We start from the raw sequence: 16,365 nt of genomic DNA, 5'->3' as shown, positions 1-16,365 counted from the left end.
ACTTCTGTGAGAAACAGAACAGAGTAGCTAATGTCTCTGTAAGAGAACCTGACTCAGCAGCTTTGATTTTAGACTTCAAAACATCAGCCAAGACATATGGTGAGAAGGGATATTGGCAATTCAAAGCACAAGGAACCCTAACTGCACTTTCAGCAATTATAACATGCTTAGCATTCAAAATGAGGCCCAACTGATTTATTTGCAATTTGTACAGGAATGTCAAAATAATTATCCCCATTTTTGTGCCCTTAGAGATTGTTTTAATAAGTTGTTTACAGGGAATCCAAATACAAATAAACCGAGAAAAGAAGAACAAATGCATAGGATGGTTTTAATCTTTCAAATTCATTTTTGCATAAAATGGTTTTTATCCTAGTGTCTAAAGCAGATACTTTGCTGAAAACTTAACAACAAACTAGATCTGTAAAAAAAAAATATCAGATGCCCTCCAGCATAGCACTGCTGCAGCTGACCTGGTTTCTCTTTCTCTTCCTTAATGTTACACATGCTAGTTTATGTAAACATGCACAGCTGTGATCAAACACACATTTTTACTGTTCCTCATCTGTTCAATACTGTTCAAATCAATATTTCGATAATTGACAGAAAGATGTACATGCCCAAATACTCCAGAAAACAATACCCAAGGTCAAAATGTGGGCAAAAAAATGGCTCAAAGGCTTGAATGGCTTGAAGATGATGTCTCAGTAAATTGGCTACAAACCACTCAGAATTTTTTTTGAAAGATAAGTGAGCTTGAGAAATAGTGAAGGTTCAAATAATTTTCTAATAAAGCTATGGAAAAGTTGAATGGAATCCTGTGTGAGAATTATATCATCTATTCAGTTATAAATTCAGACAACATGTGTTCTGTTATAAAAAAGGCAACTGGGAACAACTTCAGGTCCTAAGAATTATGTGTAAAACCATCTTATTTATTGTTTTCATGCTACTTTTTATTATACAAGGCATAAAAACTGTGTTCCAGATAATTAGCAGAGTTTCTGAAACAGTTCTTGCACATGTGCAAAGGGAAAAGTTTAGACGGAAGGCAACTATTGCATGTTTTGTAAATTTATGTAAAACACAGGTTGTTTTCCGATGTTTTTTTAAAAATCCATTCTATTTTCAGAAAGACATAGAACCAAGGTCCCAAATTGCTAATGCTAAAAATAAATGGCTGTATTTCAGCCATTTTGAAATTATACCAATTTTAAGTTTTACTAAGTCTTATTAATTTGAGAATCACTTACTTTCACTTCAGTTATGTATTGTGTGTTCCCTTTTAAAAGAAAAAAATATATGCTGAAATCTTACTTTATATAAACTGAACTATGAATGCAGATTCCCATTCAACTGTTTAGTGAGAATCTATACTGATTCCTCAATAAACAGATGGCTATTTATGGCTCTATTTTTGTATATGTATTTAACCATCAATTGGAAAATATAATATAATATAAAACATTGAAATGAAAAAGTTCAGGCTAAGTGGCTATGGGATCTTACTCTATGGTGCTACACTGCAATTGAAATTCTACTAAATAAAAAACAGCCCTGATTTTTGTATTAGGGTCAAGCAAACATGCCACAACAGTACTTCAATATGAACTTTCCAGTTAATTCACTCTAATCTGGTCAGCTGTTTTAGCAATTTTGTTAAATGAACCAAGCAAAGGCATCCAGATAATACCTACTCTTCCCCTTAAACAGAATCGTCTGCACCAGGACCTGGGAGAAGCATTCAGGCTGTTATTCTAGTTCAAAGCAATGAGAAATAAGAAAAGAACAGAAGGAGTAGTAAAAAAAACAGTTTCCAGCTGCTAAAGATGAAAGAAGTATAGAACAGACTTTGGGGGAGGGGGAGAGAGTTAATGTAGTAGCTAAGTGTAGGTTACACTATCTAAGAACGGCAAGAAGTTTAAAACTAATGCAATCGGCCTCACCAAGTTAGCCAAGCAGACTTTTCATAGACCATGAAAGTTCCCGTAAGGGAAGTTCTCAAAATTATCTTCTTCCCCCTCCTCAAAATTGGAGAGCAGTAAGATTCCACTATAAGCCAAACTTGCGTGCAAAACGGACCAATGAAAAAGAATTCATGTATTTTGTGACTAAACAAAACACTTAACCATATAAGAAAAACACCTGAAAAGAACCCAATAATGCAAAATCAAGTAGAATTAAACTAATCAATTACATTTCATTTCTCAAAAACGCCCCCCTAACTTCATTCAATAAAAATCAAGGGGGAAAAAATCAAAAGTATCATGGAGTCCAAGGAAAAATCATGTTCCCACTTTGTTCATCTCAATACTTTAGGAAGCATTCCATTGCTGATTTCAGCGTTTCTAGATATGAGAACATAACCTATTTATTTGTTCCAGAAAAGGCAGATCAATGCAACGTACATGAATACAAAGCAAAACCCACCACATTCATGCAATCAGAACAAGGAACTCAAAATTCTAACATTGCCATGTCTCTAAAACTGTAAATTTGGTCACTACTACCTGAGGATATTTTTTTTAATAGAAAAGGCAAACGGTTTTCCAAGAATGAAAATTTGAACCACAGTATTATGCAAGAAAATTTTATTATAACAAGTCTGGATATCTTTCATAACCTCTTCCTATGCGTTTTAACATTCACATACTGCAAACTTCACCAATATTAACAATAGCTCCCAAAATCTACATTGGCCACATACTACCCTGTTATTTGATATCTGCATTGGAAAAAGAAAATCAGTATTATTATTATTATTTTACTTTTTGTTAGTACAGTAAGTAAAAATTAAATCTAAAATCTTTTGGATCTCAAGCAAACTAACTAACAATCTGTGTTTAATTTTATTCATGGCAGACCTTATAATAAGGCAGACTGAACAAACTGCTTTAGACAAAATAAACTGATTCCAAAATATTAAAATACAACAAGATATTATCTATTTATTATTATATTTTTATTCTCAGAAGATGTATTTCCAGATTATTTGTTCAAACGCTACATTGGAAAGAACAATGTAGCAGCCTTTTTATCTTAGAGAGTATAAATAGCATATTGTTGTGGGTCCTGTGATACAAAAGTTATTCTTTATTCTACTCAATCACCTATTGTAAGCACAGTTGTAGTACAGTCATAGTTATAAAGATTAAAAATTGGCTCCACTGTTCATTAGTTAGCAGAGATAATAGCACTGAAAGCTTGGTATATTACTAGATTTAACATACATGGCAGCAATAACTTGTTCTTTGATCCTCTAATAGCATAGACCAGGGGTCTGCAAACTTAGCTCTTTTAAGATTTGTGGACTTCAACTCCCAGAGTTCTTCAGCCAGCTTTGCTGGCTGAGGAACTCTGGGAGTTGAAGTCCACAAGTCTTAAAAAAAGCCAAGTTTGCAGACCCCTGGCATAGACAATTGATAACTTATGTGAGGATGTTGCCCGAGAAATGTTTGAGAAAAGGTTTTTTCTTAGGCCAGGCACACAGTGAATGAACAGCATGCAGCGTAGCTTCATGATTTAGAAAATCAGAAAAAAATACATCTGAATGAAACCACTTTAAGAGTTATTAAATAGACATGAAGTTAGATATTGTAAAATGCCAATTAAGTAATAGGGAGTAAGAATACCTCAATTATCCGGTTATCCACAGGCATAGTAGTACTGACCATGTGGACATTTGGGGTAGAGGTGGATCTCTGCCTTTGAGAAAGGGAACATTCAGGAGGAGGATTTGTTCCACTGAAGGTGAAGACATGAGGTGTAGAATATCTATGCTGAGAACTAAGGAAAGAAAACAAAACGATAGATGTAGGCTTTTATATGAAGAATTTAGGATTAACTTGGGAACATCTATAGAACCTATTTAAGAATAACAAGTTTTATTATATAGTTCTCTAGAAATAAAAAGTTATTTTGGAAATGATCACAACTATGATTTCCCCCCTAATCCACCTTGGTATTTTTATACCAGAGATTCCCAAAATATTCAGATTAGGAAACCAATTTTAAACGATGGCCTTGAATAAGAACCATGCCCCTAAATTGTAGGTTTATTCTCAACTATGGAGTGCTTTACAAAGTAACTCCAGGTAGTCCTCGCCTAACATTCATCCATTTATTCGTGACTGCCTTCCCAGATACTTCCCCATTCTCTTCTCCTGTCTCCCCGTGCTCTTCATCCTGGCCATATGTAGAGGAGCAATGTAGCAAGGTCCCACACAGCACGGGTGAGATCTATGAGTGATGGACAGGGGGCAGGGGCAGTGGTGTGCACTAGGGAGCTTGGGCAGGTATGCATTGTGCAACCCTACTAGCTGGGGCCTTCTTTCCCAAGACACACAAAAAAAGGCCCTGGCTCTGGTGGCATGAAAGAAGGGCATAGCTGGCAGTGACATGCAGTGTGCTGGGTATGGCAATGGGGGGGGGGGGGCGATGCGGCAGATAGTCCGGCACACAAAAGGGCAGAGCTAGGTGGGTGAGGGAAAGTGAAGTGGAGGCACTTATTGCTTTAGACTGAGAGGCAAAGGAATTACTTCTTAACTTATGATGGCTGTGCAAAGCTACACTACTTTGCTGGGCAGCCTGAAGTGGTACTGAAGAAATGAATCAATTTGAGATGAAGTGCTCTTTTAAAAAAACTTACCATTTTACACACATGAATTCTGCCCAGAAATTCATAATACTGCTCTCCTGTGAAAAACAGTAACAATTCAATACAATACAACTTAAACAGCTACTTACTTAACAGGCATCCGAGAGACAGATTCACGTATTCGCCGAGTCATCAAAGGAGGTGCTGAGATACCACTATCACCAATATTTGAATGTGGAAATAATCTAAAATCAAAGCATCCAAAGAAAACATTATTGAATTCAAGAGATCTTAACATTTCAACCAGGGCAGCTCTGTTTTTTTCCAAAAAGAAAAATCATCTTAGGAAAAATCATAATCAATTGACATGGTATTTAAGTTTAAAAATGCATTCACGATATGCTATGCCATAACTTAGAAGGTATTGTATAAACCATGGTTAAGCGATTTAGCATGATAAACTTAGAATTCTTTTACTGACAGCAAATCATGGTGAAAGGATAGCACCAAGTTGGAAGTGACTGGCAAAAGGGGTACGCAAAAGATTTTGGATGCAAACAACTTTGAATTTGAGGCGCTCCCATTCTGAGTCTAAAACAGTTACTTGGAAACATGCTATTTTGGATTCAAAGCAGAGGTGGTATTCAGCAGATTCTGACCAGTTCTGGAAAACTGGTAGCAGAAATTTTGAGTAGTTCGGAGAACCAGTAAATACCACCTCTGACTGGCCCTACCCCATCTATTCTCTGCCTCCCGAGTCCCAGTTGATCGGGAAGAAATGGGGATTTTGCAGTAATCTTCCCCTGGAATGGGGAAGGAATGGAGATTTTACAGTATCCTTCCCCAGTCATGCCCACCATGCCACACCCACCAAGCCGTGCCCACAGAACCGATAGTAAAAAAATTTTGAATCCCACCACTGGTTCAAAGGGGAAGATTTCAAGTTCCAAATATTATCAAAACAATTGAAACAACACATAATGGATGCAGAACAGCTATTTTGAACACAAAGCAAGACATTTTGATTTTAAACGCTTTTGCAGATTCCTTGCAGAAATGTGTAAGTTGTCATTCTATCACAAGAATCATATTAGTTTTAGTAGAGATCTTTAGTACAAAGTCAGAACTAGTACAAAAAAACCTAGTAAAGAAAAGAGTAAAAAATTTACCAAGACGAAGAACTAGACGACTTGCTTACTCACTGCTTCTTTAATTATAGTTTACTGAGCAAATTAAATTTGGCTTAGCTAAAACATGAAAATTCATATATATCACAATTTCTAAACCACCATGGTTGGATTCACCACACCAAAATCAAATAAAACACATTTTGGTTTTCCACAATGGCCGAATCAGACTATAAAATAAAAGTAATTACAATAAAAAGTTGTTTTTAGATTCTATGTAAGTACTTTGCTTTGCATCTTTGAGCAACACAACCCACTATAAATTTAGCTATAAAGTTGCAACAGCGAGTAAAATGACAAAGATTCTAAACAAACAGGAGGGACAGCTAATTTTACAAATGCTTTTCCCCATTCCTGATATTACCTGTTGAAACAAGCACCAGAATTAAAAACAAAAGAAAAACAAACAACTGAGAACTTTAGGGAAACTGCACTGGCAACAAACACAGACCAAAGCCTAGCTCCTGCCAGGTGTACTAAGGACAAATAAAAAGTACAAAATATGTAGCTAGAGTGCATGATTAAAATAACATGCACACAGTTACTGCATATCAAGTCACCGATGGAGGCATTAGATAGGAACTAGGCAAATTGAAATGATAATAGCAAACAAAGTAGTTCAAACTTTCAGAAAAATCAACCAGGCAATTTTCAATAACAGGGTGACCACCTCTCCCTCCCCCACCCCCCAGGGTTCTGCATTATTTCAACGAGTAGAATTACTTCTATCCCGGATCCTCAAAAGTCCTTACAAGAGTTGCCGGATATTGCTCCAGTCCACACACATAGTTGGAACTTTGGTGCTGCAGTGCTCATGGAATTTGTAACCGCAGGTTTGACATCGGAATCCATTTAGTAAAAACTTCTGACAGATGTCACAGTATGCAAGCTTCAGAAATGTTTTCCGTGCCTGGAAAACAATTGCAATTGTTTGTCACTTATATTGCCAATTACAAAGAGCAAACAACTTTCGATAAATGTGTTTTCAAAAACTAACTTTAGTTTATATTTTCAAAATTGCTTCAGTACATTTTCATGGGCATTGAACTTTTATAACAATCAGCAAATTCTAAGCTTTGTGATCAAATTTTAATAAGCACACAGACACAAATACATGCTCAAACAGGTTTCTCTCTGTCTGTATGTATGATATCACACAGAGAAGAAATTCTCAAATTGTCCTTTAATTCCTCCCCTTCCCCCCCAAAAAAACAAGTACATATTGCATTTGCTCACAATTATCTTTTCTTCTCACTATGTACCATATAAATTTCAAAGATTATTTGAAATTGAACATACCCAAAGGGACAGAAGTTTCAGAAAGGCTAACCCATGCTTAATTTACATATGGGTTTTTTAAAAAAATACTTTGAAGTATCCTTATATATCCTAACCCAATGCATGCATTATTAAATGAAAAGACAAAAGGATCATGAAATTGTGTGTTCCAATCTTTATACATTGATAACAAGGGCTTTTACATCATACAGAGAACTACACGTCATACAGAGGACTGCATATTCAGGAATATTCAATCTTTTTTTACATTTTTCTCACCCACCAATTTTCGGATGTTTCAGAAAAGAAGAGCTGAAGCTGGCATGTCCCCTGCTCCCTCCATCCTTTCATTTTGTAATACCTGTACTTGATTAGTGAGCATGTTCTATTACAATCATTAGGCCAAGACTGGAAGAAGCAGTAAGCATAGCAATGATCCAGGTGCCTACAGGATCATAACATAAATTAGAGTATTTTCTGACTCTTTCTTCATGCAAAAAAAAGGAATATCAGAGTATCTTTGACTACTATATGTTTATGTATATATGTACCAGGAGAATTCATTCACAAATTTTCTGCTAAGAAGTATAGAGGAGCATGAAGAATGGAAAAATCACTAAATGGTTAAGAAAAGTAGTTTGTATTATTTACATCAGTTAAAAAATAATTTTCAAACAATGTAGGCACTGATGCACAGTTCAGAGGAGGAGCTCTGTAGTTTACCCGACTACTTTAGGTATAAAATTCAACTACAACTACACTTCTGACCATCTTAATGGACATTTATAAACGAGAGGTTTTAAACTGCACTTGGTAATTCTTAATCTGGCAAGGAAAAGTGTCCAATGAAAACAAGAAAAAAACTGTAGAAAAGAAAAGGAGAATATGCTACAAGAGTAGTGAACAAAACTGTTCATTTTGTATCAATACTGGAAAAACCAGAAAACTCAACTATATTATAGCTTTCTGATGTACATGTTTATTTTGTGAGAAGACAAAATAAAGGATAAAGTCTGTACAAAAATCTAGCAGCATTGCTTTTCATAAAGCATTTCCAGTTCTTCTATACATACAAAAGATCAACATACGAAGTTATGTGTTGTGAGTGGAACATGATCAAGGAAGTCAACTTGTAATTCTTCTCCAATCAAAGATGCAGCATCTGTACTCCAATCCAATCGTGCTTTTTTACTATAAAAACAAATAAAACCTCTTAAATATCTGCAAGTATTCACTCTCCAAAGAATTGGGGGGGGGGAATTATTTGGAAACCTCATTTATTGCAGATAATTGTTAGTTATTTGATCTCGTCTTATAAAAAGCAGAGGAATATCTAAAGCGAGAATCATAGCTTATTTGTTTTTTTAAAAAAGTTCTGTCTTAAGAGAAGAATCTGCAGCTGCTATATGAAATGAAATATACTAAATATTATCTTAAATAATCTCATGGGAAGAAATTATTTATATTCAATTTAATTACAATTCTTACCCTTTGTGTTCAGTAAGTAATTGAAAAACAGCACAGCATTCTGGCTGCAGACCTCTAACTTTGAGAGCTTTCATAAGACAGTCATGAAGAGTCATTCCATTGCGTACATTTACCTGTTAAGCACAAAATGAAGTTTTTCTATTTCCAAAATATAAATTATTTAGCTTCTTAATCTTCATATTTTAATTATAGTGCAATTGTTCTTAAACTCTAGAAGACTCAATTAGTTATACAATAGCCAGATGCCTTAAATGCTGGTAAACTTTTATGGTCAGTGGAATGAATAGAACTGAAAATTCATCTCCTTACTATTGTCATTTTTTTGGGGGGGTGGGGGGCATCTATCCCTGTAACTCTGTATACTTTTACCTTGGAAAAACTAAATGCAAAATGCATTGAAAGTATTGACTTATGACCACAATTGGGACCAGAATTTCTATTGCTAAGCAAGTCAGTTTTTAAGTGAGTTATGCCTGATTTTACAGCCTTTTTTGTCATGGTTAAATTAATCACTGCAGTCATTAAGTGAATCCAGTTTCTCCAAGCAACTTTGCTTATCAGAAGCTGGCAGGGAATATCGCAAATCATGCATACATGACCCTGGGACACTGCAACCATGATGGTTGCCAAACATCCACATTTTGATTACGGGTCCATGGGGATGCTGCGATAGTTCCAAGTATGAACACCAGTCAAAAGTCACTTTTTTCAGTGCCGCTGTAATTACAATATAGCAGAAACTCTAGGAGAGATTTACTTCTCAAGAGAGAAACACATACTGTCCATTAGGTTTGTTAGGGATTTAGTTGCATTGGTACTTAAAGCTGCATTCACTGATTGTTCTTGCATCTAATTATTTAGTAGCCAGACTTTTGCAGAGCTATAGTAACTATAGGGATAATTTGTACCTGGATATTGATGAGTCCAATTTATTATTAATCTCTTGAGGAATTCCTGTCACACAAAGTGATCATCTTATTTGAAGACTGGTTTATCAACCTCACCTAGCCCCAGAGATACAGATCTTGTGACATCTTCTGCCTCAGTTCCATCATATCTGGATAATACTCTACCAACACTAACTTCAAACAATACTTGAAAACTACAACTGAGTCAAAATGTAGCAGTCCAATTGTTAACAGAGAATGTAGGACTGATCTTCTGAAATAGCTACTGTATTTTTCAATTTGTTTCCAGGCTACAATTCATGCTGCTACAAATGATCTCTGTTGTGGTCCGCTGGCAGCCCGTAGAGCTGGCAGCAGAGTGAGGAGGCTGGGGAGGAAAGTGGGCCAGTTCTGGAGTCTGGGGACGAGGGGTCTGCATTGGAGACAGAAGGGCCAGGCCATCTGGGAATTATGTGCGGACTCCGGACCCTCCAGAGTTGAATATCAGTGAGGCAGAGGAACAGGGGGAGCCTGTTCCCAGTGCGCGCATGCGCAGAGCTGCCGGAAAGCAAGAACAGTTAAAACAAAAGTGACGACTCAGGAATAGGGCTTGGAGATGATTGGCCCCTCCCATATGACATAAAGGAGGAGGCACGTGAGACTTTGTAGGAAGCAACTGTTGTTCATGCTGGCCGGTTTCAAGACTGCAGCTCTGTGTTGACTCTGTATGGCTTTGCAAAGTTAATTGCCAATTAGGTCTTGGCAGCGTTTCAAGGGAGATAAAGATGAGTGTTTATCACCATTATCCGGAAGAACTGTGGCAGATTTCTGTCGGATTCTTTACAATTATTTGGGACTCCTCTGTGAATGAACAGATTGGGAAGAACAGGCTCTGAATGAGCAGAACTGACAGCCGTGGAACTAAAAAGAGGGTTTTTGGGACTCATTGTGTGCTTTTATTGTATCAGGAAGCCTAGGTCAGAACAATCTCTAAAGTCCTAAATGGTTTATCATCAATACATTTTAAAAAAATCTCTTTTTCAATCTGGACTCAATGCCTATGGAAACTGTATTTGAACTGTATTTTGATGGATTGTTTGTTGATGTTTCCAGCGGAATGTACCTGAATTCTGGAATTACATTCACTTGGAAATGTTCTCATTTCTTCACTAAAATCCTTCTAAAAGTTCAGAAAATCTTCAGTTCTAGGAAGTTGAACTTTCTGATATATGGTATTGATTTATGTATATTGATATACTGATTTAACCCCTTGCTCTCTTGTTGCTTATTACAGTTGTTGTTGCATTGGAATTTATTCTGATCTTTTGGGGCCTCCAGAACTCATTTAGATAATTTAAAGCACCAAGATATTGTATTATGGATATTTTGTGGCAAAATTAAAAAAAAATCAGGGTGTGACTTTTGTGTTAAGAACTAGGACAGTAATGGTGAAGGAATGGGAACACAAGCCTTCTATAAATTAAAATAACTCACAATCTCTATGGAGAAATTTCATGATAGAACAATTAATCAGTGGAATGGCTTGCCTTCAAAAGTTGTAAGTGTTCCTCACTTGAGGGTTTTTAAGAAGAGATTGGGCTAACATTTGTCTGAAAAGGCACAGGGGTTTCCTGCTTGAGCAGGGGGTTGGATTACAAAATCTCCATGGTCCCATCCAACTATGTTATTCTGCTATTTTAAACCAATACTTTACATCTATGTATATTGTTGCAAACTGCCTAAAACTGTAAATAGAATAGACAAAATACAAATTCTATGAATTAATATTATTAGCATGATTTCCTATCAAATTCACAATTTTAGATTCTGATTGAAAGGAAGCCTGGTAATTGTTAATCTTGATAATCAATTATGTAAATGATTAAGGCAACCAAGGAAAAAGAAAAATAGACAAGACAGTTTCTGCCTTTTAAAAAAAAAAACACCTCACAGTAGACAGCCCAGCAGCTTTACACCTATATCGGGCTTCTTTACAATACATAATTACCTCAAATTTCAGCACTTTTTAACCTAAGGTTAAATTCTATACAAACAGAGAAGGGTTAGAGAATGCCATCACTGTTCCATATTTGGCAAAAAAACAAAACAAAAAACAACCCATGAATAGGAAGCCAGAGAAGAAAGCAAGAATGCTATTCACAGATGAGAAACACTTTTTAAGATAATTTATATGAGTAAAATTAAGATTCTGTGTAAGCTTACCATTACCATGAGTCCAGAAGCTTGTCAGCCATTTAACAAAAGAATCCATTTCGGATTCTTTCTATTTGCCTGAGCTTATGTAATTTTTGCTGCTGATGTTTAATGATCTACATTTATGATGTGGATAGAAGTCTAAAATTCTTTGAGGTTCAATTCAGTAGTCTCTTTCAAGCCAAGAGCAAAATACAAGAAACCATCTAATGTCCAGAAAGGGTGCGTTAGCAGGACCTACTCATAAGAGCAGGTATACATATATTCAGAGAAATTACCCTAGTCTCACTACTCTCTCCAAAGTTATGTGTGTGTGTGTATATATATTGAGTAAACATGTTGAACAAAATGTCAGTGTATCCATTCTGGACTCTTCCACATTTAAACATTTTTAGACTATTGGGGCACTGGAATATTTATGAACTAGTAGGGAAAAAACAGTGAATCTTTTATTTTGACCAAAACAAGAAACAGACTCACCACTGTGCGTTGCTTATTAGGCAAAAAAACACGAATAGTATTACTTGTCTTGGAGGAATCTAAAAGTTTCCCATCATCAGATGCTCTGCGCTGATAACCAAATTGTTCGACAATGGTAGGTGAAATACAGCTGGATCCATTGAAGACAGAATCCTTTAATCCAATTCCATCAGGAAGGGTCTTCCAAGCTCCGTGAATGTGGTCCATTGAAGCAGCTTTAAGGAACCAAACCTTTAAAAGAAAGACAAGATTCTTATTTTGCTATAAAGTAAGTACTTGCAACACCAAATGCATAGTAAAAGATTTATAATTCAATTATTAAATATAAGAAAACTTCATCAACAACTGTGGGTGGTTTTTTTGCCTTAGCAGACATACACAGATGCACGAATATATTTCTGGAGCAGCACACTATAACCACCAATAAGACCAACTGTTTACAGGTAGTCCTTGACTTACGACCTCAATTGGGACCAAGCAAGGCGGTTGTTAAATGATTCACTCCCAATTTTACAACTTTTTTTGCCATGATTGCTAAGCCAATCATTGCAGCTGTTAAGTGAATCATGCTATCTTTAAGTGAATCTGGATTAAATTACAAAGTAAATTACTTACAAAGAAGCACATGTAAGCTAAATAAATGGATTTTCTTCAAGAAAAAATAGGAAACAAGTTATTAATTATTTAGTATGTCTTCTGCCATTGTGAATGATTTTGGTTGGTTGATGCAACGAAGTAAAACTTAGAAATGTACATGTAGTTCTTGACTTAACAACCATTCATTTAGCAAGCATTTGAAGTAACAACAACACTGAAAAAAAAATAACTTGAAAATGGTTCTCACACTTACAACCATTGCAGCATCCCCATGGTCAAATGATCAAAATTTGGAGATGTGGCAACTGGGATGTATTTATGACAGTGGCAGCATTTGGGATTCACATGATTGCTATTAATAATCTTCCTAGCTAATTTCCAACCAGCAAAGTCAATAGGAGAAGCCAGATTCACTTAAAGATAGCATGATTCACTTAACAGCTGCAATGATTGTAATTTAATTCAGTCCATGAAGGCCAATCTTTTTTCCCCCTGGCCACAGCACATATGACAGTAATGCATACGATAGGATTGACATTTTCAGACATTTTTTGGTTTTTTGAAAAGGGAGGCTGTAGTTTTTAGTTTTAAGTCTGCTAAGTCTATAAGCTGATCATCATGTGCGCATGCACACCAGTAACCAGCAGACTAGCTCACCAGTGTGCATGCATGCCCCGGAAACCCAAAAGAGGAATGGGCAACGCCATTTCTGCGCATGTCCAAGATGGCGCCGCGCCGCTGAACGGGAGATGCGGCGACGGGCCTCTTTTGGACCCGACCGGGCTGGGGGGGGGTCTTTTTGAGAACTTGGACCCCCCGCCCGGGTAGAGGGCAGTGTGGTCAGTCAGGGGAGGGGTAGATTGGGGCTGGGCGGCTCCGGGTCGCTTCAGGAGGAGCACCGGAGTGCTCTCCCCCCAACGGCGATGGCCCGGCCTTTTCCAGCGGCGGCGGCGGCGGCCGGGCTTTTTCGGATTCTTCAGCGGCGGTGGCGGCGGCCGGGCTTCGCATGGTCTTGGGGAGAGCCCCGGAGCTCTCTCCCATCATCAACAGACCATCGTCGGTGTTGGCGGCCTGGCCTGGTCTTTCCCGCCGGTGATGGCGGCGGCGGCCGGGCCTTCAGTAGCGGTGGCGGCGGCGGCCAGCTCGGCGTTTCTTTGGGAGGAGCCTGGAGCTCTCTCCCCCCCAGCGGTATTGTCATCAGCGGCGGCAGCGGCGGCAACAGCGGTAGCGGCGGCCTGGCCTGGCCTGGCCTGGCCTGACCGGCCTGGCGACGGCCTGGCCCAACGGTGGGCCGCTGGGCCCGGCGAACTGGCCTGGGGGTTGGAGCCGGTGGTGTGGCCCAGCGGGCGAGTGGCCTATTCCAGCGGCCTATTTCAGTGGCCTGGTGGCCGGGCCGGCTGGGCGGCCTAGCTTGGAGATCGCAGGTGGGCCCGATGGACGCCTTGCTGGTGTCATCTTGAGGCTGTCCTCGGGCCTAGTGGACCCTCCCTCTTTATCATCTTTACCACCTAGAGGATGTCTATGGACCGCCTGTGGGGGGGGGACCTTTTTAAGATCCTGCCCCCCCCCCCCCCCCAGACTTTGGGAGAGAGATGGCTTAGCGGCTGAGCGGCCTGGCCTAGTGGATGCCCCTGGCCTAGCAGCTTCCCCCTTCCTCCTTTAACCACCCCTCGGGACTGTATAATGAGGGGTTGGTGAAACGGACTGAATCATGGCGGTGTTATCCATCTACCGCCTAAGAACTATTCCTCAACTGTGCTCACCCGGAATTGCCGGAACTATCTTGATTGGTCCAGGATGGGCTTGTTTGCCGGACTCTTATTATACGGACATTCACAGTGGCTGACCTTCTTGCCCTGCGAGATTCCCCTCTCTCGCGGGTTTGGCCCCCTACACTATCGAGGGCCCATCTTGAGGACGGGTTTTGGAACCCCGAGAGGTGGCATGCCAAAAATAGGAGACTTAGGGGATTTTTAATTAACTGTTTTAACCGTTTTTTTAAGGGGAGTTTTAATGGGAATTTTAAGGGGGGGTGGATGGGGGGGAAACCCGTCAGGGAGGGGGCTAGGTCCACCATGTGTTTGCGGCGGTAACTTAATAGGTCCTAGGGTTGTGGAGAGGGGTGTCGTTCCAGTTTGTCAGGGTCGAGCTATTACTACGGTAAGTGGGAGAGGCAGATATGACGGAAGGGGGGGGCCACATCAGGTTTCGGGGGTTCGCTCTCGCTGTTTACGAGCGATTGCGTGCTCCGGCCCCCCAGGAATTTCCCGTGACCCGAGTGGCCAGAGTAATCGGGACCTGGGCCTTCGGCTGATGTTATGTAATGCCAGATCCGCGGTTAATAAAGCCCCCCTGATTTCAGATCTTATTCGGGAAGGGACCGCGGTCGTTATGGGCATTTCGGAGACCTGGTTGGGCACCGAAGGGGGGGTCCCCCTAGTGGAGATGTGCCCACCAGGTTTCTGAGCATTCCATCAGCCGAGGGCCCAGGGTAGGGGTGGCGGGGTGGCGGTTATCATTAAGGAGAGTCTCGAGCCGAGGGAAACCACTGTGCCTCAGATAGCTGGGTGTGAATCCCTCTACGTGAAGTGGGGTCGTAGGACTCAGGTGGGCTTGTTGGTCACGTACCTGGCTCCTTGCTGCGTGACAACAGCCCTGCCTGAGCTGTTGGAGTTGCTGGCCGGGTTGGCTGTTGGTCATGGGGGATTTCAATTTGCCATCAGCCGGCGTAGCATCTTCGGCAGCTCAGGAGTTCATGGCTTCCATGACGGCCATGGACCTGATTCAATTAATTGACGGTCCTACCCACGTCGGGGGAGGCACCCTAGACTTGATTTTTATCTCTGGCCAGTGGTCTAATGATCTGGTTTTAAATGATTTAGTTGTTGAACCTTTGTCATGGTCAGATCATTTTCTCCTTCGTCTAGACTTTCTGACCGCTACCCACCATCGCAGGGAGACGGAACCAATGTGCTGGTTCCGTCCCAGGAGCCTGATGGACCCGGAGAGGTTCCTGACGGAGCTTGGGCCGTTTCCCGAGCACCTGGCCCACGACTCGACTGAAGAACTAGTTGCGGCTTGGGAACGGGCCGCGGCTGGAGCTTTGGACTGTGTCGTGCCTTTGCGGCCTCTGACCCAGCATCGGTCTCAACCAGTTCCTTGGTTCTCCGAGGAGCTGAGGGAGATGAAGCGCCGGAGAAGACGCCTAGAGAGTGCCTGGAGATCCAGCCGCTCTGAGGCTGACCAGACACTAGTTAGGTCCTATACTAGGACCTACCTAGTGGCAATGAGGGTTGCGAAGCGTTCCTACGTTTCCTCCCTCATTGCGTCGGCAGATAATCACCCGGCCGCTCTGTTTTGGGTTACCCACTCTCTCCTTCAACAGGAGGGGCGGGAGGACCCCCTACAAGGGCATGCCGAGGAGTTTAACGGTTATCTATATGACAAAATCGTTCAGCTTCGGGACGGATTGGATCAAAATTGGGTAGATCCAGGCGAGGGTTCCGAGACCCGTCTTGTTGAGGTGGTTTGGGATGACTTTGATCCTGTGACTCCCGAGGACATGGACAGGTTGCTGGGTAGGCTGAACGCCACCACATGTTTACTGGATCCGTGCCCCTCCTGGTTAGTATTGGCT

At 40.2% G+C, this 16,365-nt stretch overlaps 1 protein-coding gene across 9 annotated transcripts in view; it reads right to left on the bottom strand.

Moving 5' to 3' along the window:
- RAF1 (Raf-1 proto-oncogene, serine/threonine kinase) overlaps window positions 1-16,365 on the bottom strand; it is a 108,431-nt gene that overhangs the window by 15,931 nt on the left and 76,135 nt on the right. For 8 of the 9 annotated variants that reach the window (XM_058171799.1, XM_058171802.1, XM_058171803.1 and 5 more), the window contains 7 exons: window positions 12,132-12,362; window positions 8,551-8,663; window positions 8,151-8,253; window positions 6,537-6,694; window positions 4,747-4,842; window positions 3,633-3,786; window positions 1,698-1,757 (listed from right to left, as the gene is read on the bottom strand). In XM_058171799.1, the coding sequence (XP_058027782.1) occupies window positions 1,698-1,757; window positions 3,633-3,786; window positions 4,747-4,842; window positions 6,537-6,694; window positions 8,151-8,253; window positions 8,551-8,663; window positions 12,132-12,362 (915 nt within the window). The remainder of the gene's footprint in view (window positions 1-1,697; window positions 1,758-3,632; window positions 3,787-4,746; window positions 4,843-6,536; window positions 6,695-8,150; window positions 8,254-8,550; window positions 8,664-12,131; window positions 12,363-16,365) is intronic. The other variant, XM_058171795.1, reaches the window with a different exon arrangement.

Source organism: Ahaetulla prasina, chromosome 2 (genome assembly GCF_028640845.1).
Source record: "Ahaetulla prasina isolate Xishuangbanna chromosome 2, ASM2864084v1, whole genome shotgun sequence".
Taxonomy (NCBI): domain Eukaryota; kingdom Metazoa; phylum Chordata; class Lepidosauria; order Squamata; family Colubridae; genus Ahaetulla; species Ahaetulla prasina.
The sequence above is the reverse complement of the archived record's forward strand: the minus strand, read 5'-3'. Positions and strand labels throughout refer to the sequence as shown.